Source organism: Pseudonaja textilis, chromosome 1 (assembly GCF_049901715.1).
Source record: "Pseudonaja textilis isolate UNSWEBS1 chromosome 1, rPseTex1.2, whole genome shotgun sequence".
In the NCBI taxonomy this organism is placed as follows: domain Eukaryota; kingdom Metazoa; phylum Chordata; class Lepidosauria; order Squamata; family Elapidae; genus Pseudonaja; species Pseudonaja textilis.
The window spans coordinates 8,494,860-8,520,373 of NC_141990.1; the positions used below are offsets into that span (position 1 = coordinate 8,494,860).

Below are 25,514 nucleotides of genomic sequence, written 5' to 3' on the forward strand. Positions count from 1 at the left end.
GATAATAGTAGCTTTTTTTTTCACTGATCTAGCCTTACATTGTATAAGGGAACAGATGTGGGATCATTCATTGTACTCATATACTACATACAGGTAATCCTCAACTTATGACCACAACTGAGGCCAACATTTATGTTACCAAGCAAGATAGTTATCAAGAGAGATTTGCCTCATTTTGCGACCTTTCCTGTCACAATTGTTAAGTGAATCCATGCAGTTGTTTAAGTTAGTAACACTCCTCTCTATGATGTTCCTTGAAACTACAAGCAATTGGCTGAAATTTGAGAACAGCTGGGAGATTATGTACCTTTTTTTACCTCTTTCTATACCCTTGAAAAAATAACCAGCAGATTTCAGTTTCTTTAGGAGATAATAAAGATGATATTGTTGCTTTTTTCTAGTACATTAGGCAAGTTGCTTGACTGTCCCCATATGTGTGTTCTATTGATAATGATTATGTTGTTTTGGGTTAGTTTTATGAGATGTATTAATGGCTATGGAGCATAATGTTATGAGTAGTTAGTTATAATTTAGATCTTAAATGTTGTTTTATGATTCGTACCGAGACTTAAGCATTTTAAAATATGATAAGATTAGCTCTGATTTTATTTTTATTTTTTTGCAAGAATAAAGTATTGGAAATAAATTACATAAAGGGGTGTAGGGCAGAGGGGGTATTCGGCAGGTTCTGACCACTTCTGGAAAACCAGTAGAAATTTTGAGTAGTTCAGAGAACCAGCAAATCCCACCTCTGACTGGCCCTGCCAACCCCATCTCTTCTCTGCCTCTCATTGAGTCCCAGCTGATCGGCTGGGTCTTCTTTGGTTGCCCTGCACAGGAGAATGGAGCCGGAAAGCAGGTTAGTGGAGTGAGGAGGAAATGGGATTTTGCAATAACCTTCCTCTGGAGCAGGATGGGAATGGCGATTTTACAGTATTCTTCCTCTGCCACACCCACCAAGACACGCCCACCAAGCCACACCACGTCCACTAAGCCATGCCCACAGAAACAGTAGTAAAGAAATGTTGAATCCAACCACTGGTATAGGACTGTCTGCCTCTCTTTCTCTCTGTCTATCTGTTCGTTAGCAAGAATTCCATCCGAAAACTGAAGGGAATGCATCTAAAATTGGCACGGAGGAAGAAACTGGAAAAATAAAAATGGGATTTGAAAATGGACTGGATGATGCCAGATTAGGGAAAACCGTTTCTGAAAATTCCCTCAATACAGGTAGTCCTTGTCCTACAATCGTTCGCTTACTAATCATTCTAAGTTGCACTGGCACTGAAACAAGTGATGTAAGACTGTGCTTGGTAACCAAAATATATTTACAATAGTTGCAGCATCCTGGGGCCATGTGATCGCCATTTGCAATTCTTCTAGCAAGCTTCTGACAAACAAAGTCAATGGAGGGAGCCACATTTGCTTAACGACCCCATGATTCACTTAATGCCTGTAGTGATCCGCCTTAACGTTGTGGCGAATAAGGTTGTAAAATGGCAACACAATTCACTTAACAACCACCTTGCTTACCCATGGGAATTCTGGTCCCATTTGTGGACATAAGTTGAGGTCTACCTGTATGTAAATCTGGGTGTCACTATTGAAAAACACTTAAGCTTCCTGTAATCATTATCACTCTTCAACTTGACAATGAACTGGGCGGAAAGACGGGTGAGATGGGATGTGGAGGCTACAATCTTCAACCGTGAGAGCCAAGGACACTTCTGCAGGTGTCTGCCAGGACTGTTGTCGAAACGAAAGGCTGATTCCCAATTGGACCATGTGACCTGCAGTCACAGAGCTGAGGTGGCGCAGTGGTCAGAGTGTGGTACTGCAGGCTACTTCTGCTGACTGCCGGCAGCCTGCAATTTGCCAGTGTGAATCTCACCAGGCTCAAGGTTGACTCAGCCTTCCGTCCTTCCGAGGTCAGTAAAATGAGGACCCAGATTGTTGGGGGCAAATAGGATGATTCAATAAACTGCTTAGAGAGTGCTGTAAAGCACTGTGAAGCAGTATATAAGTCTAAGTGCTATTGCTATTGTCATCTCAAAGCTATGCTAAACCACATCAGAAGAATAGACTCACCTGCTGTCCCGGTCAGCATACAATTCCATATGTCGAGGATTAATGGTGGGGTCGATCACCACCCAGGACCCTCCTCGGAGTTCTGCTTGGGGTGGGATATAAACAAGGACCGGTTGCTTATATTCTCGCAGACCGTCTACAATGTAGGCCCCAAATTTCAGCACCTGGTCATACATATCTGGAGAGGAGAAGGACATAGAAGTAAGCAGGGAGTCTTCTCATGCCATGTTGGAATTTGATGCCGAGGGAGAGGTCGAGCAGCTGACAGGGAGTGGGAGTGTGGCTCTGGAAGAAACTGGGGAAGGGCACAGTCCAGCTGGGCATTCAGAGGAAGACCCAGCCCCCCCCTCTTCATCCTAGGGCACACAGGGAGGAACGGAGAAGGGAGCAACATGGGTTGCATGGCTTACGGGGTAGGAAAGGGCCCTGATTCCCTTCATTAGCTGCAGCTGGGAAAACAGGATTTAAAAAGGGGCTTCACCTACTTTCGTGACTTTGTTGCTTTTGTGCCACACCCCGGGTCATCGCAGTTCTGATATTTTCTCCTTAACAAATGCCCCTTCCCTCGCCTCCACTTTGACTTGTGAGATTCACTGGTTCAAGCATTTGGCCCCAATCACTTTTTAAGAGAAGACTGAGACAAACTCATGGAAGGAAGGAATCCTTCCAACAGTCTTTACACACAGACGGCTAAATTGAATTTGTCGTCTGTACTGGACCCTCCAGCAGCCAAATCAGAGGAGGAGGAAGAAGCGTGGGAGTCAAGGTCAGCATCAGGGCAACCTAAGATTGCCGAGGGGGGAAGAGGGGATGGAGCTAGCAGAGAGAGAGAGAGAGACAAAGGTGGAGACTGGGCCGTCTGTCAGCCCTCAAATGGAGAGTCAACAGCCCCCAGGTCTGGAGGTGGCTGATGAGGAAGAGGAGGAACAGCTGGGTGCCTGACACGTGGATGAGCAGAAGGCAGAGGAGAGGAGAGCAGTGGAAATCTATGGGCTGGTCCTTGGGACGGAAGAACCACTGCTGCTAGTGAAGCCCCACCCTAGCTCTGGGGATAAAAGGCAAGGGGCGGAGATGAATAGATGTGGCAGACAACTGTTCATCTTTCAGATGGATGGACTACGAGGGAAACTTTTTGCCGGGGCTGCCAGCATACCTAATAAAGAAATCTTTTGAGTTCACGTCAAAGGGCTTGTCGTGTTTGGGGAGTTGAGTTAGAACACAAACTTGAAATCTGTCTTGGAGCCACAGGATAGAAATGTTCTCCTTCAAGGCTAAATTTGAATATGCAAGACCTGGTATTCAGAGATATACACGTAGTCCTCGACCTAAGGCCACTAGTGAGCCCAGAGGTTCTGTTGCTAAACAAGACAGTTAAGTGAGTTTTGCCCCATTTTATGACTTTTCTTGCCACAGTTGTTAACTGAATCACTGCAGTTGTTAAGTTAGTAACACAGTTGTTCAGCGGATCCGACTTCCCCATTGACTTTTCTTGTAAGAAGGTCACAAAAGGTGATCACATAACCTGGGGACACTGCAACAGTCATAAGTACATGACAGTTCCCAGGCAATTGAATTTTGGTCACCTAACCATAAGGATGCTACAGCAGTCGTAAGTGTGAAAAATGATCATATCACTTTTTGCAACTTTGAATAGTCACTAAACAAATGGCTGTAAGTCGAGGATTACTTGTAGTGTTCCTGAAGATGGAGGTCCAATTCTCAGGGCTCCATGCTTGAGCAGGGGGTTTGACTAGAAGACCTCCAAGGTCCCTTCCAACTCTCTTAATTTGTTATTTTTTTCCACGCAGGAACAAAAAAAGGTCTGTAATCTTCACACATAGACATTTAAATGTTTTTTTTTACATGGTTGTTAAGTGAATCACATGGTCTTTAAACTGGCTTCCCCCATTGACTTCAGATAACAGATAATCAGATTTGGAAGGGACTTTGTAGGTCATCTAGTCCAACCCCCCGCCCAAGCGGGAGACCCTACACTATTTCTGACAAATGGGAGTCCAATCTCTTATTGAAAGTCTCAAGTGATGAAGCTCCCACAACTTTTGAGGGCAAGCCATTCCATTGGTTGATTGTTCTGTCAGAAAGTTTCTCCTTATTTCCAGGTTAAATCTCTCCTTGATCAGTTTCCATCTATTATTTCTTTTCTGGCCTTTGGGTGCTTTAGAAAATAGCTTGACCCCTTCCTCCTCTCTGTAGCAGCCCCTCAAATATTGGAAGACCGCTATCCTGTCTCCCCTGGTCCTTCTCTTCCCTAGACTAGCCATGCCCAGTTCCTGCAACCGTTCTTCATATGTTTTAGTCTCCAGTCCCCCAATCCTCTTGGTTGCTCTTCTCTGTACTTTTTCTAGAGTCTCTGCATCTTTTTTTATAATGTGGTGATCAAAACTGGATGCAGTACTCTAGGTGTGGTCTTACTAAGGCTTTATAGAGTGGAATTAGTACCTCCCTTGATCTTGATTGTATCCCTCTGTTAATGCAACTTATGATTACATTGGCTTTTTTGGATGCTGCTTGTTGGAAGCCCCCCAATAAGTCATAACTGATGATCATGTGGTCATATGATGCTGCAACCATCATAAATACATGCCAGTGGCCCAGTGCCTGAATTTTGATAATGTGACTATAGGGATGCTGCAATGTAATTAATGTAACTAAAGTAATAAATTCGAGGAATGGTTGAAAGGTATTTTTTAGTGTCTTTGTAACTTTGAATGGCCACTAAACAAACAGCTGTAAGTTGAGGATTACCTGTGCTTAATAACCCCCCAAAACTTTGCTTTGATCTAGCGTGATCTTTAATCTGTTCCCAGAAAAGAAGAATATAGTAGAGAAAAAACAGGCATAATTTTGGTTTAATGTCATGTCTGGATGAAAGAAACAATCCTTTTGTTTCCTATAGCAAATGACAAATTTATTGCTAATTAAACAATCGTTTTATTATGTAGCGCTGGCAATAAACCACTTGAAACTCCTTTCAGCTAATTCCAGTGTTAAGGAAATAATTGCTCAATTCAAATTATTTTAACCAAATTAATTCTTTAGTAGACTTTTTTTCTAAGTCGCGCTACATAATAAAATAATGGTGTAATTAGTGTGGCATTTTTCACTCCTGCTACGAGCGTATATTTTATGTGGAAATAGCAGCCTGAGCTAAAGAGGGCTCATCTGCACTGAGGTGGAGATTTTAAATAAATAAAAAAAAATAAAGAAGAAGGGGAAGTTTTCTGGCAAAGAACTAAATAGGCCGTAGCAATTTTATTCAATCGAAGGCACCAACTGTCTATTGAACTGTAACAGCTAATAGTCATTGATACCGGCACTCAACTTTCTGAGGGGGGAAAAACGATTTTCATCTTGAATGGTTTAAAATTGTATGTATATCTGCTCAGGAAAATGTCGCGGGGAAATCTATAAAAGGTGAGGATTAGTGGAGCAGTCAAGGCATTTCATTAATGGAGGTAAAGCTGAATTTTTTTAGCCTGTTTCCCCTTGCCCCCCCCAATGCATGGATAGTTTATTACTTTGTTTGTTATTTGTTTAATGCCCCCTGTTTGATTAGTACAGATAGTCCTCGACTTACACCGGACCTCAATAGGGGCACTTACAACTCAGTTCTGGCTAACCCACACCCACACTCCATGGTCATGCGACTGCCTGGAGTGGAGGCTAAAACACATATAAAGAACGGTTGCTGGAATTGGGTATGTCTAATTTGATAAAAAGAAGGACTAGGGGTGACGTGATAGCAGTCTTCCAATATCTCAGGGGCTGCCCCAAAGAAGGAGTCAAGCTATTCTCCAAAGCACCTGAGGGCAGGACAAGAAGCGATGGGTGGAAACTAATCAGGGAGAGAAGCAACCATAGAACTAAGGATAAATTTCAGAACAATTAATCAGTGGAAGAATTCGCCTTCATTAAGTTGTGAATTCTCCAACACTGAAAGTTTTTTTTTTAAAGAAGAGATTGGGCAACTATTTGTCTGAAATGGTAAAGGGCTTCCTGCCTGAGCAGGGGGTTGGACTAGAAGACCTCCAATGTCCCTTCCAACTCTGTTATTCTATGCTATGCTATGCTATGCATATGAAGAACGGTTGCAGGAACTGGGCTTGGCTAGTCTAGTGAAGAGAAGGTCCTGAGGAGACATGAGAGCAGTCTTCCAATATTTGAGGGGCTGCCACAGAGAGGAAGGGGTCAAGCTATTTTCCAAAGCGCCTGTAGGCCAGACAAGGAATAATAGATGGAAACTGAACAAGGAGAGATTCAACCTGGAAATAAGGGGAACATTTCTGACACTGAGAACAATCAACCAATGGAACAGAAGTTGCCCTCGTAAGTTGTGGAATGCCATCACTTGAGACCTTCAAGAAGAGATTGGACTCCCATTTGTCAGAAATAGTGTAGGGTCTTCCGTTTGGGCGGGGGGTTGGACTAGATGACCTATAAGGTCCCTTCCAACTCTGATTATCTGTTATCTGTTATGCTATGCTATGCTATCCTCAATAAATTCTATTCTATTCTATTCTATTCTATTCTATTCTATTCTATTCTATTCTATTCTATTCTATTCTATTCTATTCTAGTCTATTCCTATTCTATTCTAATCCTATTCTATTCTAATTCTATTCTATTCTAATCTAATCCTATTCTATTCCGTATTCGATATTATATTCTATTCCAGCACTCAGCAGCTGGCCCCCATTTATAGCTCAATGACAGGGGTTGCTGCAAAAAAAGGTCATAAAATTGAGTTGGTCAGGAATGATCCACTTTACGACCATCACAATTCATGCTCGTATTGTACAGGCTGCATTACGGTCCTAAGTCAAAGATTACTTGTAAGCCAGGATTCCTACTGATTTAGTAGGAAGCCTTTTTGATACGTTTTTTAAAAAAAATAGGTTTATCCCTTGTCCACAGTCTACTGGCTGGGGAATTCTGGGAGTGGTAGTCCATACCTCTTAAAGTGTTCAATGTTGACCAAACTTGAGTTATATCACTAAGCTATTTAAAGGCTGTCTTCAATGTACGATAAAAGTTGAGGCCAGAATTACAGTGGTAAGTCATGCTGATTATTAAGTAGATCATCATGTGGTGGAGCCTGATTTCATGACCTTTTATATGGCGGTTGTTAAGTGAGACCATTGTTCGCAATAGGCATTTCTGGCCAGAAACCAGAAGTAAATGTCAGTTTCCAGCAAAAAATATTGGGAAGCTGAAAATAGCCATAAATAGAGTAACTGAGCACCCAAAATGCAATCACATGACCACAGGGAAGAAGTGGGGTGGGGTTTTAAACAATCAGAGCTTCAAATCTAGCTTGTAAGTAGCAGGGTCAGTTGTAATTTCAAACTAAATTAAACTAAAGCTAAGCCAGTGATCCCCAAACTTGTCAACTTAAGACTTGTGGACTTCAACTCCCAGAATTCCTCAGCCAGCATCTAAAATGGGACAATATTAACAACTGTCTCCCTTAGCAACAGAAATTTTGGGCTCCATTAAGGTAGTACGTTGAGGATTACCTATATCTACTCCATAAAAATTTGAAAGGACTTCAAACGAGTTTGCCACCAAATGATGACAGGAAAATATTCCCTATTTCTATCCGTTGTCTAACGTTTAATTACAAGAATAACATTTTAATGATAAACTCCTTGCAATTGAAAAAAAAATCCGCTTTCTTGTCCCAAAGATGCTTTTTCAAGACTCAACTGGACTTTCTGGTTTTTCTTTGAAGATGTTTCGCTTCTCATCCAAGAAGCTTCTTCAGCTCTGACTTAGATGGTGGGGAATGGAAGGATTTATATTCCATTTATATTTATATTCCATTTCCTACCATGCAGTCAGAAATGAAGAAGCTTCTTGGATGAGAAGTGAAATGTCTTCAAAGAAAAACCAGAAAGTCCAGTTGCCTTTCGAAAAAGCAATTTTGGGACAACCATGAGCTGGATGACTGAGAATCTCCATAGATATCAACTTTCTTAGCTTCCCTGTAAAAATAAGGCTGTGGTGGCGCAGTGGTGAGAGTGCAGTATCGCAGGCTAACTCTGCCCACTGCCAGGAGTTCGATCCTGACCGGCTCAAAGTTGACTCAGCCTTGCATCCTTCCGAGGTTGTTAAATGAGGACCCAGACTGTTGGGAACTAGATGCTGACTCTGTAAAACTGCTTAGAGGGGGCTGTAAAGTACCGTGAAGCAGTATATAAGTCTAAGCACTATCGCTATTGCTAAGTGGTGTAAACACCGTTTTTGTTTTCTTTTTCAGCTTTGCAACTGCTGGCTTCCTCTTTTACCCGTGCCTGTCCATTTTAGATCACATTCAAAGCTGGAATTAACCTCAGTCATACTGATAAGAGTCCTGAAGTACCGAAGGGGGAAAAAAAAAACAAAAAGCAAAAAAATGCACCATATAGGACGCGCTTAACAATCATATAGAAAAGATGCTAAATTCATTACTTTTGGCTGCTGTACAATCGGTGTTGTTGGTTCTTCCTTTAAAGTCTTTTTTAAAATTCTGATTAAAGTCTCCGGTAACTGTTCCTTTTTATTGTTATTTATAACCTGTCTCAGAGGGTGGTGCAGGAAAAAAAAAGGGGTAACATGAAAAACCCACAGCGAACGACCCCATAGTGCTGCCAGCAAGGCGGTTTAATATCGTTGGGATTTGCATCTTATCAACCCCATTCACGCTGGGCCCGAGACCCCGGTGCTAATTTCCAGTAAATTTCACGCTTGATTTCTCAGTGTTGTGGGTCATTGGCAGTTCGTCTAAATAAGCCATTGCCTCCATCTAAATATTCAAAGAGCGTTTTAACACACACACACACACACACGCACAATTTTTCTTTTTAATTTTTGCAATAGGCGGTAACGTCTTTGTAGCTGGCTGGAATGTGTTTAGAAGAAGGCAGCCGTTCCCTTCTCAATGTGATTTTATTTATTGTACAGAATATATCTGGATGGGGATATAAATACATGCACGGAAGAGCCAATGTGTATGGATGGCAAGCAAACACACACACACACACACATGCCCCAGTCTAAATTAGACCCCCTGCACTGACTTGTAAAGAATTTCCCCCTTCCTCCACTAATGTCAATTCTCAACATGGCAAAAGCTCCCTCTAATCTTTTCCTTCTCATTACACACAATTTTAGAGTCATTTTACCCACAGCGCAGCCGTTTCTTAGCAATGTGTGTACATATGCATGTATTTGTGTGTTCTTAGGCTCACCAAGGGGTGCTATAATTGTTTATTTTCATTCCCGGCTTAATCCTTTCCTCCTTCTCCTTGTAGCCCGACTAACATGGAAACTAAAATTGCAAACAACTCTCCAAGGGGGAACTGCGAGATTGACAACGCGAGCCCCGAGTTTTTATACCTGCCTGTGCTGGATAATATCTAAGTAAGAAGTTGTTGGGTTGTTGTTTTTTAAGGGGCAAGGCAAAACCTTGGGACTGATGGCTTTTCATGCGGAGAATCTATTAGATCTCCAAATCACTCTGCTGGTTCCCAGCCCCTGTTGAGTTTCAGACTGCAGGCTGCTGCGGTGATTTGAGATCAAGGGGGTATTGTGTTTTGACCAGCCACCGACCAACCTTCAATTTTCCTCCTTCTTGTTAGCCTACAAGCTACAGAGATATACAGGTAGTCCTTGACTTGAGACTATTCATAGAGACAGCTCAAAGTTACAACAGCACTGAAAAAAAGTAACTTACAGCCAGTCCCTGCACTTACGACCATTGCAGCATCCCCATAGTCACACGACCAAAATTCAGGCGCTTGGCAAACCAGCATGTATATATGATGGTTGCAGCGTCCTGGGTCATAACAGACTAACAGAGTTGGAAGGGATCTTGGAGATCTTCTAGTCCAACCCCCTGGTTAGGCAGGAAACCCTACACCACTTCAGACAAATGGTTATATCCAATCTCTTCTTAAAAATTCCCAGTGTTGGAGCTTTCACAACTTCTGGAGGCAAATTGTTCCACTGATTGATTGTTTTAACTGTCAGGAAATTTCTCCTTAGTTCTAAGTTGCTTCTCTCCTTGATTAGTTTCCACCCATCACTTCTTGTCCTGCCTTCAGGTGCTTTGGAGAATAGCTTGACTGCCTCTTCTTTGTGGCAGCCCATGAGATACTGGAACAATGCTATCATGTCACCACTAGTCCTTCTTTCATTAAACTAGACATACCCAATTCCAGCAACCGACATGATATATGTTTCAGCCTCCAATCCCTTAATCCTCTTTCTTGTTCTTCCCTGCACTCTTTACAGAGTCTCAACATCTTTTTTACATCGTGGTGACCAAAGCTGGATGCAGTATTCCAGTGTTCATGCGATCACCAATTGCAACCTTCTCAACTTGTTCCAGCAAGCGTGGGGAAAAACCGATTTGCTTATTGTTCGAATGACTCATTTAATGACTGCAGCAATTTACTTAACAACCGTGGCAAAAGAGTCGTAAAATTGGGTATAACTTGCTTAACCGTGGTGGCCCAGTGGTTAGAATGCGTACTGCAGGCTACTTCTGCTGACTGCTGGCTGCCAGCAGTTCAACAGTTCGATTCTCACCGGCTCAAGGTTGACTCAGCCTTCCATCCTCCCGAGGTCAGTAAAATGAGGACCCGGATTGTTGGGGGGAATATGCTAACTGTCAATCCTGAAGCTGACCTGACTGAGGCCATTTTGAGGCTTCGGTGTTGCCACAGTGGAGCTGAGGGATAAGGAGGGGGAGTAGAGATAGCTGGGGTTTGTAGCCAAAACAAAAGAGTTTCTCCTGGGAATCAAGGACATTCCCACAGATGGTTGGAGAGAGGAGGAGTGAAGTAACCAGGCAACCAGATGACACATTGATTGGACCATGTGGCTGTCCAATAAAACTATTTTTTGAGGAATTCACCTGCCTCGGAGTATTGTTTGCTATGGGTGTATTACTTGGAACCCTGACACTAATTCTGTAAACTGCTTAGAGAGGGCTGTAAACAGGGGTGGGATCAAATATGATCAGTGGTCACTGGAAAGGGGAATGGAATGGATTTCTTTGAAGAATATTCTTATACGTAAACAATTTAGTACAGTTTCTATCTTTTGGGGCCTAGGAGAATGTTTATACACGTTATTATGCACCTGCTAAATAGGAATAACAAGGTTGTAGGCACGGGTGGGATTCAAAATTTTTAACAACTGGTTCTGTGGCATGGCTTAGGTGGTGGGCGTGGCTTGGTGGTCGTGTGACTGGGTGGACGTGGCTTGGTGGTCATGTTATTATTGGCTGGGTGTGGCCAACTCAATATCATTCACATCGAGGCACGCATCTCCTCGCCTGGCCTCTCATGACTGTGGGGATGTTGCAACAGTTGTAAGTGTGAAAAATGGTCTGAAAAACTTTTTTCAGTGCCATTGTAACTTTGAATGGTCACTCCACACAAGCAAAGTACCAGCAAGGGAGAGGAAAAAAACTCCAGAGAAGTTCCTGAGACAGGAAGTCTAGTCCTGCCAAGAATATAATAAGGGTTAATGGAGAGGCGGTTTCTGTAAGCAACACCAGAATGTTTCCTTCCTGCCTTCCTTACAGGATTAGGCCAGGAATTTCTTCTAACAAATCGGCTCTCCGAACTGGTAAGAATGCTAACAACCGATTCTAGCGAATAGGTGCGAACTGGTAGAATCCCACCCTTGGCTGTAAAGCACTGTGAGGCGGTATACATATCTAGGCGCTATTGCTATAGTGCCGTTATGGTGAACCAAAGGCACGCGTGCCCAAGGTGGCACGCAGAGCTCTCTCTCTGGGCATGTGAGCTGTCGCCCCAGTTCAGCTTTGGTGCACATCGGACACCTCCCGCTGGCCAGCTGGTCTTCAAGTCTCTACCATGGAGGCACGGGGTGCACACGGGGGGCAGACAGGTGGGGTTGCATGTGCAGGGCACGGGGCACACACGTGGGGTCACATGTACATGCGCAGAGGGTCATGTGCACATGCATAGGGGGCAGGGCGCATGCACGGGGCGTGTGCATGCGTTGGATTTTGGGGATGCTCACACGCTTTGGGCCCTTGGTGCCGAAAAGGTTAGCCATTGCTGCTATAATGTGATTAACAATCTCCTTGCTTAGCAATGGGAATTCTGGTTCCAACTGGGATCGTAAGTCGAGGACTCCCTATATGATGATAAAATAGGAAGCCACCTGAGTTTTCATCCCAATTTGTTTTATTTTTCAGAGTCCCGGGGGAGGGGGGGCAAAAGGGTTACTGCAAATAGATGCGTTTCGCCTCCCCAAAGCCTGGCATCTCTGTTTTGCATTCTTAATTGAAAAGGAAAATGACTGGCACTGCCAAAAGTCACCGTTGTGATGCCAGCATTTAACTATTTGATCCTACAGGGTTTTCAAAAGTCGCTGGAGACGCAGGCAGCGTGCAGAACACCAAAGTCTGATTTCCTCTCCTTTTTATAATCATTTGTGCCTGTGAATCAAGGGGAGCCTCCATTTGCCTCCGTGAAATTCCTTTAAATGTATCAGTATGAACTCTGGCAGCAGCCCAGAACCATCCTCAGCACAGGCAGACCTCCACTTACGACTGTTCGTTTAACAACCGTTTGAAGTTACAATGGCACTGAAAAAAGGGACTTAATGACCATTTTTCACACTTACAACCGTTGCAGGATCCCCATGGCCACCTGATTTAAATTTGGATGCTTGATAACTGGTTCATATTTATGACGGTTGCAGTGTGCCAGGGGTCATGTAAGTCCCCTTTCGTGACCTTCTGACAAGCCAAGTCAATGGGGGAACCCAGATTCGCTTAACAACCGTGTTACTCACTTAACAACTGCAGTGATTCACTTAACAACTGTGGCAAGAAAGGTTGTAAAATGGGGCAAAATTCACTTGGCAACAGACATTTTGAGCTCAGTTGTGGTCGTAAGTCGAGGACAGCCTGTAAAACAGTGGCTGAATATTGACACAGAAAACTACCAGACCACATCCATTCCCACTGCCATTGATTAATTTTGGTCTGCCCAGTCAAACTAACTTATTTTTTTTTTTACATGAGACAAGAATAGCAATACAAGTCGTCTTCGACTTAAAATTATTCATTTGGCGACTGGATTTACTTAAAGACCACACGATTAATAACGGCCATGGTTTGCTTAATAACCTAGGCAAATAAAGGTCCTAAAATAGAGCACAATTTACCTAACTGCCTTGCTTAGCAACAGAAATTTCAGGTTTCACTGGTGGTCATAAGTAAAGGACTACCTGTACTGCTAAACCCAAAGATGGTTTTCTTTTCAAAAGGCAACCGGACTTCCTTGCTTTTCTTGGAAGACGTTTCACTTCTCATCCAAAGAAGCTTCTTCAGCTCTGACTGGATGGTGGGGAGTGCAAGGATTTATACTCCTTGCAGACAGCCGGTCATTTGCATCCTTTAGAGAGCCGTCGAGGCCACTTGGAGGTTTATCTGTGTCCTCAGGTCTTTGAAAGACGTTTTGCTTCTCCTCCAAGAAGCTTCTTCAGCTCTGACTGGATGGTGGGGAATGCAAGGATTTTTACTCCTTGCAGACAGCCGGTCGTTTGCATCCTTTTTAGAGAGTTTCGAGACCACTTGGAGGTTCATCTGTCTTTTCAGGGTCATCTAAGTGATGCAAATGGGTGTGGAGCCTTCTTGGAACTGCTGAAAGGACTATGTTGTCGACTGGAGATAGAGGATATCTATCCTTCCCCCTCTGTTAAGAGAGGGCGGCTCAATTTGGACATAGATGGCCTCTTTGACCACCCCTTTTCAAGCCAGACCTTGAGGACACATATGACTCAATGACTCTCCAAAGAATGCATATGACCAGCTGTCCACAAGGAATACAAATCCTTCCATTCCCCACCAACCAGTGAGAGTTGAAGAAGCTTCTTGGATGAGAAGTGGAACATCCTCAAAGAAAAACAAGGAAGTCCAGCTACCTCTTGAAAAAAGCACCTTTGGGACAACCATGACTTGGGTGAACTGAGAATCTCCATAAACAGACACCACTAAACCCACTCCTAAATTCCAATAATCGTCCCTGTCACCTGCTTTCTACCAGCACCACCGTTTCTCACCATACTCCTTCCTCTTTTCTTTTTTTTTACAATAATCACCTTTCATTCCACCTGAGAAACCTCTCCAGTTGGCGAAGACAATCAGGGGAAGTCCCTCCCGATTAAAATCCTTAATGGCTTCTGCGGTTTTGAAAGCAGAGTCAGGAAACCACACCTGGCCAGCTTGCTGGATAATCTGTGGCAGGGGGGTGGAAAGAGGGAAGATCAATAATACACCATACTCTTATCAGCAAAGTCTGGTACGTAAATAAGGAGTAAACCCCACACTCACTTGCACTGATGATGTTACTTAATCGAGGAATGAAATATACGCAAGCCAACCATGAAGCTCAGAGAGGACGCTACAGGTTTTGAATTAGAACAGACTTACTAGATCTGGCATAATCCAAGCATCTAATGTTTCCCAAGTGGTCATATACAGGTGTTTTCAGCCCATATGTGGGTTGCACACCTGTACAGACCCAAACCTTGTTCCAAGGAAACAAACACGAAAAGGAGGTAACAGCAAAACCTTTTAATAATTCGTTACGAATTCAGTTCATTCAAGGTTAAAAGGCTGTTTCAAACTAATTGTCTCTGATAAGAATGAGCTTTGCCAAGGTTGTGCAAGGCTGCCAAGAACACTAGATAAAGTTACTGTGAAATATTTCAAACACAAAGAGTCTCCAAACACCAACCAAAATATTCTGAACGTACACAAGGCTTGAGTGCAAAAACTTCTTTGCTTCCTGCAAAGAACTCTGGTTTCTCAGCTGACTTTTATCTCTTAAGGGAGGGGCCATCACCTTGCAGCCTTACTCCCGAGTCATCTGGGCTGCTGCAGCTGCTCTTTCCTTTGAGCAGCCCTGAGCGCAAGTGCACTGGGCCCAGGCTCCTCAGGGACCTCTTCATCACTGCTGCCAGCCTCCACAATCTCCGAAGGCAGCACTCCACTCTCTGATAGTCCTGGCCCCACCCCTGTATCACATGCAGGCCCATCACCTGAGTCCTCGCTCTCCGAGACCTCAGCTGTTCACACCTGCTGCCGGCGAACCACAACACTACCTTAGAAACAACGCTTACCTTGGCTTCTGAGTCTAGATTTGCGGGATCTGCAGGAATGCTCAGTTCTACTGTCCTCGTTTCAACAGCAACCACTCCAAGAGGTATACCGCCTAGCCTAGTAAAAACAAAAACACAATATTAAACACATAGGCAACATTCCCTAGCTTTGTTCGAAACTCTGCTCCTGGTTTTTAAAACCTGCGTAATGCTTAGAAGAACCTTCAACCGAAATTGTTTCTATAAAATACACTGGATATAGATAAAGGCAAAGATTTCCCCTGTCCAGTTGTGTTTGACTCAAGAGCAGGGGGGGTTTGGTCAAACTCAAGGCCAGTGAGTTGGACCTGGCCCACGGGGTGCTTAGATCTTGCCCACAGGCACACCCTGGAAACACACGAAGGACCAGCCCACGGTGCCTCTGCCAGTGAAAACAGACCATGGGGAGACCATGCACGGCCCCCCCCGGGCTCTGTTTTCGGCCGTGATGGCCCCTTGCAGTCCTCTGCCAGCGAAAATGGAGCTCAGGGAAGCCTCGAGCTCCATTTGCACTGGTAGAGGGTTACAGGAGGCCATTGTGGCCGAAAATGGAGCCTTGATGAGTGACATCAAGCTGGCCATGCTCCAGGTCATGCCCCCTCCTCCACCCAAAGTCAAACACAACCCTGATGCGGCTGTCAATGAAATTGAGTTTGACACCCCTGCTCATCGCTGTTTCTTAGCCAAGGGAGCCAGCATTGTCCAAAGACATTTCCGTGGTCAAGTGTCCAGCATGACTATACACTGAAGCACATGGAATGCTGTCTCCTTCTCCCCAAAATGATACCTATTTATCTACTTTACATGCTTTCAAACTGCTAGGTGATGAGGAGCTGGAGCAGGTAATGGGAGCTCACCCCCCCGTCACAAAATGCTCGGGTGTCAAACCTGGGCTGTCAGCTTTCCAGCTGACAAACTCAGCATCTTTAACCGGTGAGCCATCCCGCCCTTAAACTGAACATAAAGCACATAAAATAATAATATTGAGGAGCCAAATGACGTAAATAGATGTAATCAGCCACCCAAAGTCTAGATTGGCTGTGATTACAGACCCACAGAGACGTGGATTGTGCACACTTTGAAAATGATTTGGGAGAAATGTTTCCACAACTCCTTTCGGTGTCTCTTTTCAAACTTTCTTGCAAGTCTGAGAAACAGTTAGTGTAACTTTAAAGTCTGGTAGTGATTTTAATGAGTTGGACTCTTTAAAGCAGCAGTGTCTTTTTTCAGGCCACTTCCCCATAACGAAGCATTATGATCTAATTTTTTTTAAAAAAAGGATACAAAATGATGGATTAAATACAAACCACAGGTAGTCCTCGACATACAACAGTTCATTTAGTGACTGTTCAAAGTTACAACAGCACTGGAAAAAGTGACTGCTGACCGTTTTTCAGACTTATGACTGTTGCAGCATTCCCATGGTCATTGATCAAAATCCGGATACTTGTCAACCGACTCATATTTACGACGGTTGCATTATCCCAGGGTCATGTGATCACCTTTTGCGACCTTCTTACAAGCAATGGGGAAGCCAGATTCACTTAACAACCGGGTTACTAACTTATCAACGTCAGTGATTCACTTAACAACTGTGGCAAGAAAGGTCATAAAATGGGGCAAAACTCACTTAGCAAATGTTTCAACGAGCAACGGAAATTTTGACCTTGCGGTCGTAAGTTGAGGACTAGCTGTAATGTTTTCTATTAAAGTTCAAAAATATACCTACAGATCTCATGTACAGTCTTGAGCAGTGATGGCGAACTTTTTTGTTGTGGTGTGCCGAAAGTGTGTGCGTGCCGGCACCCAAACTTCAACCTGCGCCCCCCTGTGCATGCGTGCGAAACACCCCCCTTACCTGCACTGCGCACGCATGTGCCTCCCAGCTGATTTCGGCCCATTTGAGGCCATTTTTGCCCTCCCAGAAGCTCGAGGGAAGTCTCTACAGCCTCGGGAGGATGAAAAATGGGCCTTCCGGAAATACCGGAAGTGACGGACGGGCCTGTTTTTCGGCCTCCAAAGGCTACATAGGCTTCTCTTGAATCTTCGGGAGGGTGAAAACAGCCTCAAATGGCCAAAAATCAGCTGGGAGGTGCTTACATGCGCAGTGTAGGTAAATTTGGCTGGGGCTCACATGCCTGGACAAATGGCTCTGCGTGCTACCTGTAGCACGCGTGCTATAGGTTCACCATAACGGGTCTTGAGTATTTGGCTTACAACTGGGCTCATTTTGGCCTTGAAATGAGTGGTCCTGGCCTTGTGAAAAATGTTCTGAAACAGCTCCTGATTCCTGCTCAGAACATGTCCCAAACAATTAGAACTAGCATCAAAACCCCTTTTGTCAAGACCAAAAAGAGCTTTCTGAAGCTCAGAACATTTTGAATTCAAAACATTTTGCACCCCAGTCATTTTGCGTTTTGCATTTGCCAATAGCACAGAATGACCCCGATTCCTTTTTAATTCCGTTATCTTGCCATCTTACAGGGTTCTTATGCTGATAACAAGAATCCTAAGTGCTCCGAGGCTGCTAATCGTGCTCTACGCATGATTATTACTGTTGCTGGTGTTCTTAATGTTCTTAAAGACTTCTGTCAGGGCTCCGACAATCCATCCCCATTCGAATCATGAGTCTCTAGCCGCATCTCTCAGAGTTTTTAAAAAATCATTTATTAGGAGTGAACATGTCGGTGTTACCTGGGTGCAGCCAACTCTAAGATCATTAATTTCCCCCTTGACCATACACCCCCTGGATGTATATTCTCCAACGGAACACATTCATAGCCAAGAGTCATCAATCATGCTCTCCGGTAATAATCTTGCCCGCCAGAAGCTTCGGCTGCCTAGCAATTATCTAAGGTATGCATTACTCCCCCAACTCCCTTTCTGCTGACAACTCTTAAAGACCAGAGAAATATTTTTGAGTTGACAACTTACCTGGCTCTGCCAACCACAACCGTCTGAGCCCAGGGTTGCATGATCTCCAAAAAAGAGCCGTAATCAAAGAAACCGCTCAGCCACTGGCCCTTCTGAGCTACAAAGTTGGGGAGAAAAGGAGAAATATTAAGAAGACTGGAAGCTTACTTGGTGCCATGGAAGATCTTGGTTTGGAGAACAGAAGAGAAGACTTGAGTTCTACTGGAATGGTGAATGTTCTTTCCGTATTCCCAAAGGTGTTTTTCCCTCGCAAAAGGCAACTGGTTTGTTTTTTTAACTTGAAGCTTCTTCAGAACTGAAGAAACTTTTTGGAGGAGAAGCAAAACGCCTTCAAAGAAAAACAAAGAAAGTCCAAAAACAGCACCTTTGGGACAACCATGACCTGGATGGCTGAGAATCTCCATAGATATCTTTCCAATGTCCAAAATGTCCAGGAAGAAGATAGTAAAGAGAGTTTCCCAACTATCATTTGTCCACTCTTCCCCTCATTCCTTTCTTCTTTTCTATTATGAGACTTGAGAGCTTATCTTGAATGTTTGGACTTCAGTTCCTAGAATTCCCCAGGTAGCAGAGCTGACTGGACAATTCCGGGAGTTGAAGTTCATAGGTCTTAAAGTTGCCAAGATTGGATACCCCTGGCCTTTATAAACATTAGGTGCTTTAGAAGCAATGGCTAAGTTTACATAACAGTGAGATCCCCACCGTTTGTTCTTGATGTCCACATTACGGTCTCTGCTTCACTCAGCTTTTCAGTTTCTTAAATATTAGGCAAAATTAAAAACAGAAATGGCATTTTTATTTCCAACAATGCCCTTAGGTTCCCAATAGGTCACTCCAGCATTTTTTAGAAAACAGTGGTGTGTAGCAACAGCCCACTGCTCAGGGGTAGGATTCTACCGGTTCGGCCCGGTTCAGGCAAACCGGTAGCTCCGACGATCAGCTGTGAGCAAACTCGTTTGCTCTGACGATCAGCTGTTGGGTCCACCAGCCTGCCCCGGTTCTAGTCTGTGCTTTATATCCTGGTTTTCAAGCTCAGCTGATTCGTGTGGTACAGTGGATTGCCGCACCTCAGCTGTTTAACACAGAAAGATTGTTGGAGAAGGTCAGTAGCAAATGCTCCGTGCATGCGCAAAGCATGCGCTCACCGAACCAGTTGTTACACCGGTTGAATCGCCCTCCTGTCACTACTATGTTTGTAAATTTGCTTAACTTGTCCAGAAAAAGCCAAAGATCAGCTGGAAACTGACAGGACACAATACTTTTAACTCATTCACTGAATTAACTTATGTACTCCTTTCATAGAATGCACTGACCACATAGGTTGGATTTCAACAACTTAAGTCACTTTAAAACTAACCCAGATTAACACTGTCCTAGCCAATGTATTTTGCAAGTGAATTTGTAACACCTTTTCCTGACTTGTGTAAACGTGTTGTCCGAATATAGCTGTTGGATGTCAAGGAAGAATTTAGTCTATAAATCTTAACTACCTCACAGGGTTGTTGTTGCGGGGAAAATAGGAGGAGGAAAATGCCTTGGATATGTTCACTGCCTTGAGTTATTTATAAAAAAAATAATAATGGTAGGACACAAATAAATAAATAATCATTTAAAACATATACTGGAAGCTTTCAAGAAGAGACTGGACTGCCATCTGTCAGAAATGGTGTCGGGTCTCCTGTTTGGGTGAGGAGGGCTGAACTAGATGACCTACAAGGTCCCTTCCAACTCTTGTTATTCTGTTATTCTTAAAAAAAAAATCTTTATCTAGTCTCTCTTATCAGCTGTACTTCGCTTATTCTCAGAAGCTGACACACACACCTCTCATAAACACCCTGTATCAATTTTGGACTTTCATCCACCCTGCCACAAACAGGTTGGATATCAGCGTACATTTTATCCCGATCACCTTAAGAAACAAACGTCTCATTTTTAACAAATTGCACCAGGAGAGAGATATTAAAATGACAAAACCCGTCTGCTTGCCCTCACCAATGGTTGTCTCTTTAATTTGCTCGTCTGCATAAAAAGAGGGCCATTTATCAGCAGAAAGCATCCGTTATTGTTAAATGATGGGACACAAGGGTAGCAGAGGGAATTTGTGTTGGTTTATATAAATAACTCTACAGGGTGTTTTCCCTCCTCCCCCCTCCTTTCTTTCAAGACACTGCAAGCATTTTTCAAAAGAAATCTTAAGGCATTACAGCTGTTGTTTTTCAAGGCTCTTCAGTTTTCTAAATTACGTGTTATCTTTTAAAGATAAGTTATTAGGGTTCTTCCGCCCAAATGGGCAATGCTGGCAACTAAGACACAGATAATTGACAGTGGCGGGGTGGCAGATTATTTGAGTGCTAATCCACACCACGCAGCCGTCTGGCATATGCTTGAAGGTAATGTTTCTCGACCTTGGCAACTTTAAAATGTTTGGACTTCAACTCCCAGGATTCCAGAGCGTGCTGCCCGGGGAATTGTGGGAATTGAAGTCCAGGCTTCTTAAAGTTTCTGAGGTCACCAAACACTGCTTGAAGGTCTCAGATTTGGCTCTTGGGACCTCTTCCCAAGACAAGGGCTGGCTCAACACCTGGAATGTTTGAGCAGCTGTTGAAATCCTAGAGGCCTAGTGATGTTGCCATTAATCCAGCTACAAAGTGATGTTCAAAATACTGGGTTAGTACAAAATTAGGAGAATCCAAAGCAAGGACCTTCAAAGGCCTCTAGGATCTCAAAGCTGCCCAACCCTTCCGGATGTTGACATTGCCTTTGTCTTGGGAAGGAAGTGTTATTCTGGAGTTTGTGAGAAAATGTGGCTCAACTAAGAATAACAGAGTTGGAAGGAACCTTGGAGGTCTTCTAGTCCAACCCCCTGCTCTGGCAGAAAATGCTATACCATTTCAGATAAATGGTTATCCAGTCTCTTCTTCAAAACCTCCAGTGTTGGAACACCCACAACTTGGGAGGCAAGTTGTTCTACTGATGAATTGTTCTGTCAGAAAATTCCTCCTCAATTCTAGGTTGCTTCTCTCCTTGTTTTGCCTTTTGGTGCTTTGGAGAGTAGGTTGACCCCGTCTTCTCTGTGATAGACCCACAAATATTGGAAGACTGCTATCATGTCACCCTTAGTCCTTCTTTTTATGAAACTAGACGTATCCAATTCCCACAATTATTCTTCGTATGTTTAAGCTTCCAGCCCCTTAATCATCTTGCTACTCTTCTCTGCACCCTTTCTAGAGTCCCAACATCAGAACAGGAATCAGCAGAAATCAAATACAAATCCATGATCTTCTTCCCCCATCCCTGTTAAAGTTGCCAAGTTTGAAAAAAATCTCTCTAGTAGTGGATAAAGAGGCCGGACTAGGAATAGAGAAAGCTGAGTTCTGGTCAGGTTAATGTTGAAGAACACAACACGAGACCCAACTGGTTCTAAACATTGATTCCAACTTTCTCTCTTGCCACTACCTTGAATTGTCTTTCTCTGAATCTTCCAATGCACAGACATTGTCTAGAAAACCATTGCAAAAAGAAAAGAAGAAGAAGGAGAAGGAGAAGGAGAAGGAGAAGAAGAAGAAGAAGAAGAAGAAGAAGAAGAAGAAGAAGAAGAAGAAGAAGAAGAAGAAGAAGAAGAAGAAGAAGAAGAAGAAGAAGAAGAAGAGAAGGGGAGGGAAGGGAAGGGAAGGGAAGGAGGAAGGAAGGAAGGAAGGAAGGAAGGAAGGAAGGAAGGAAGGAAGGAAGGAAGGAAGGAAGGAAGGAAGGAAGGAGCTCAGTGTCTTCCCTTTTCTGTTTTGCAATAATTGTGAAAAAGTCCTTTCTTTTCCCCAAAGCCAAGTGCAAAACCAATTAAAAGTGGAGATGTAGGGACGCCAACCTTTGCTGACTCCGACAGAATGGAAAGTGTTTTATCAAGCCTAAACTTGAAATTACTATGTTCTAATATACCCGTTTGCCCTCCACGCACATACACCCCGGTGTAAAACGTGGCCATCTATTTTAAAATTATCTCTCCATCGGAGAGTCCAGAGCTGATCCTTTCGATTCTGGGGCCTCGTGTTGAGCGTCAGTTTGAAGAATATCACGGTGCTATCTCTCCTAATAAACGGCTTTAACTTTTCACCTAAGAGATCTCTCCCTTAACTTATCGGGTAAAATCATCTGCTTCCCTCAACGCCTCTACTAAATTAGAAACCAAAGTCACTCCATTTGGAGGATGCAGACTCAAGACAAGGCAGATTAATTGCCAGCAAGATGATTTGGGGAGGGGAGAAGCAAAGGAGGGGAAGAACATTAGACTCCAAATTGTCAGGGGGAAAAAAAAAATCTACCCTCATCAACGGTTTCATTCTAAGTAGGAACCAGAAGGCTTTGGAACTCCCTGGTTCATATTTCGATTTGTGGGAGAAATTTGCCAATTTGCATACAAAATACTGGTAGTCCTCCACTTACAGCCACAATGACCCCAACGTTTCTGTCGCTAAGTGAAACAGTTGTTCAGTGAGATTTGTCCTTCCTTGCCACATTTGTTAAGTCAGGGGTCCCCAACCACCGGGCCCCGGACCGGTCTCGGTCCGTGGAACATTTTCTACCGGGCTGCCGGTTTGCTGGGTGCCACCATCTTGTTTCGATGAGAAAGTGCTTCCGGGTGAGCTTTTCCGGTTGGAAAGCGGCGTTTGAGTCCTGAAGGAATCCTCGCGCCTTAGTTTCATAGAAGGGGGGGGGGCGGCTTCGGACGAAACTAAGGCGCAAGGATTCTTTCAGCACCCAAGGCCAGGGGAGCCGAGCGACCGTCCCGAAGCCGTCCCGAAGCCCATCGACAAAGGTACAAAGGAGGAGTTGAAGGTGGCAGGGAGAAGCGGGGGACGGCTGGCTAGCCGGTCGCTCGGCTTGCCTTGCCTTGTCATGTGTGCTGATGCTGGTACTGGGCTGCGGATCATTTTGTGATGCCAGTACTGGGCCGTGGCACAAAAAAGGTTGGGGGCCACTGTGTTAAGTGAATCACTGCAGTCGTTAAGTTAGTAACACGGTTGTTAAGTGAATCCGGCTTCCCTATTGGACTTTGTCAGAAGGTTTGTCATGCGACTCCAAGCCTCCGCGACCATCATAAATATGAATCGCTTGCCAAGCAGTCAAATTTTGATCACATGACCAGTTTCCAACAAAGTCAATGGAGAAAGTCAGATTCACTTAATTACCTCATGATTCATTTAACATTTAGGGCAAAAAAAAAAAAAAAAGTCATTAGAATCAGATTTAGCCATGTGATGTTTTACTGAAGGACTGCGTTGCTTCGAGTTTGAAGTTCCAGTCCCAACTGTGGTTGTAAGTGAATATCTGTATCTAGTGTTCCAAGAGACTGCTTCAAACTCAAATCGCTTCCAAAATGGGGAATGCAGCCCATTTTACAGAAAGCACCATTCAGTATTTCAACCAACAGCATTCATGCACTGTCGAGCTGCATTAAAGTAAATATTTCCCTCGCTTAGAAATTGCGCTTTTGAACCACGAGCTTGAAATAAATCTCGCCTCATCCATCGTATTTTTCATAGTTTCAGATCTTCTCTACTGTTTAAAAGTAGCTGATTAAATCTGGCCTGCAATGTTATTGAGATGCAAGAAAAGATCTGCAATTTTTCCTTTCCAAAATATTAGCGTGTCTCATTACATCAAACTGAGTTAAAAAAACAAAACAAAAAACCTAGTCTAGAATATATAAACAACACAGACGTCTGGAAACTTAAACCTGCAGGCAGTCTGAAGCAATTTAATAAAGAGTCCCATGAACAGGAATCATAAGATAAATAAATATCTCACAGGACATCATATTGCACTCGTGTCTGAAGCGCCGAGGTGCTTCCAGGTTGAAAGGATTATGCCAGTGATGTCAATATTGCCTGAGGTGACACCCTGTTAGGGGTTCCTTTCATGTGTCCAGCAGGAGCTGGAGCGAAGGACAAGAGCTCAACCCATCCCACGGCAGCACTCTGGTCTCAAATGCGAGCTTGCTAACCTCCAAACCCAGCCTCCTCACCATGCAAGCCATCAGGCTCCTATTACAGAACATATAATTGTGTAGAGTGTTTTAGGATGCATATTCTGTGACTTTACTCACTCATTCCCCTTGTCACTTCTTGATTGGACTGCTGAAATGCACTCCACAAAGGGCTGCCCTTGAAAGATTATCCAGTAATTCCGATTCCATCTATGGTTGTAAGTCGAGGACTACCTGCATTTGTCAAGCTCGCACTGTGCTTTCACTGTTGCAACCATTATCGCTTCTCAGCTTGCCAACGAACCCCAGGGGGGAAGGGAAGGGTGAGATGGAATGTAGGCTGTAGAATGTAGGCTCAAGAAACCCAGGCGTGAGAGCCAAGGACGCTTCTGCAAAAGTTTGCCAAAAGCAGAGACTTCTTCTCATAACAATATAATGATATTCAATTGGACAATGTGACCTGCCCTCATAGGGGGAGGAAGAATCATATACTTTTCACTAGCTCAATACCCGCGCTTCGTTACGAAACTATGTGGTCGGGCTTACTTTTGGGGGAGGAAAATAAGAGGGGGGGGGGAAATTCTGCCTCTGCCTACCAGCCTGCATCGGTATTCATCTGGCTAGCATCCTGTCAGTGTGTGTGAGAGTTGAAGGCTCTTTGGAAACTGAAACAGTATTTGCTGTGTGACAAGAAGACAACAAGGAGCCTAGGCGTGGCTTAGTTCAACTGTTCTGTATTAAAGCTGCTTGATGCTGTAAAACTGAAACTGAAGTTCCTCTCCTCTGCTTGTGTTTTGCATTTGGAACAGATTTCTTTTCAGGTGGAGAGGGGGAGTAGAACTCCTTAGCATCAGGAGTGTTGGGAGTGTTGGGATTCAATTTTTTTTTACTACTAGTTCTGTGTGTGTGGCTTGGTGGGCGTGGCAGGGGAAGGATACTGTAAAATCTCCAGTCAGAGGTGGTATTTGCCGGTTCTCCGAAATACTCAAAATTTCCACTACCGGTTCTCTAGAACTGGTCAGAACCTGCTGAATACCACCTCTGAATTCAGAGCATGTTAATAATAATATAGGAAATACTAATTCTCTGATGGTCATTTCGAAAAATCCTTTCTTAGTGAGCACCTAGAAGCCAAGAGGAAGATTCGTGCCAAATTTCAAGTTTGTAGGCTTTGCGGTTCTGGAGATTTTGTGATAAAGCGTGAGTGGTATTTCGTTTTTATATAGATAGATTATGTGGGTTTGCGGGGGAATTAGGTAGATCTGGTTTTGCTCTCATCAGTGCAGAAATGATGTACAGTACTCAATTCAGTTTTGCATTA

The 25,514-nt window shown here is 43.8% G+C and overlaps 1 protein-coding gene across 6 annotated transcripts in view; it reads right to left on the reverse strand.

The window, feature by feature from the left end:
• Positions 1–25,514, reverse strand: part of ACACA (acetyl-CoA carboxylase alpha) — a 270,148-nt gene that overhangs the window by 34,093 nt on the left and 210,541 nt on the right. For all 6 annotated transcript variants that reach the window (XM_026710272.2, XM_026710270.2, XM_026710271.2 and 3 more), the window contains 4 exons: positions 18,214–18,310; positions 15,262–15,358; positions 14,239–14,374; positions 2,089–2,266 (listed from right to left, as the gene is read on the reverse strand). In XM_026710272.2, the coding sequence (XP_026566057.1) occupies positions 2,089–2,266; positions 14,239–14,374; positions 15,262–15,358; positions 18,214–18,310 (508 nt within the window). The remainder of the gene's footprint in view (positions 1–2,088; positions 2,267–14,238; positions 14,375–15,261; positions 15,359–18,213; positions 18,311–25,514) is intronic.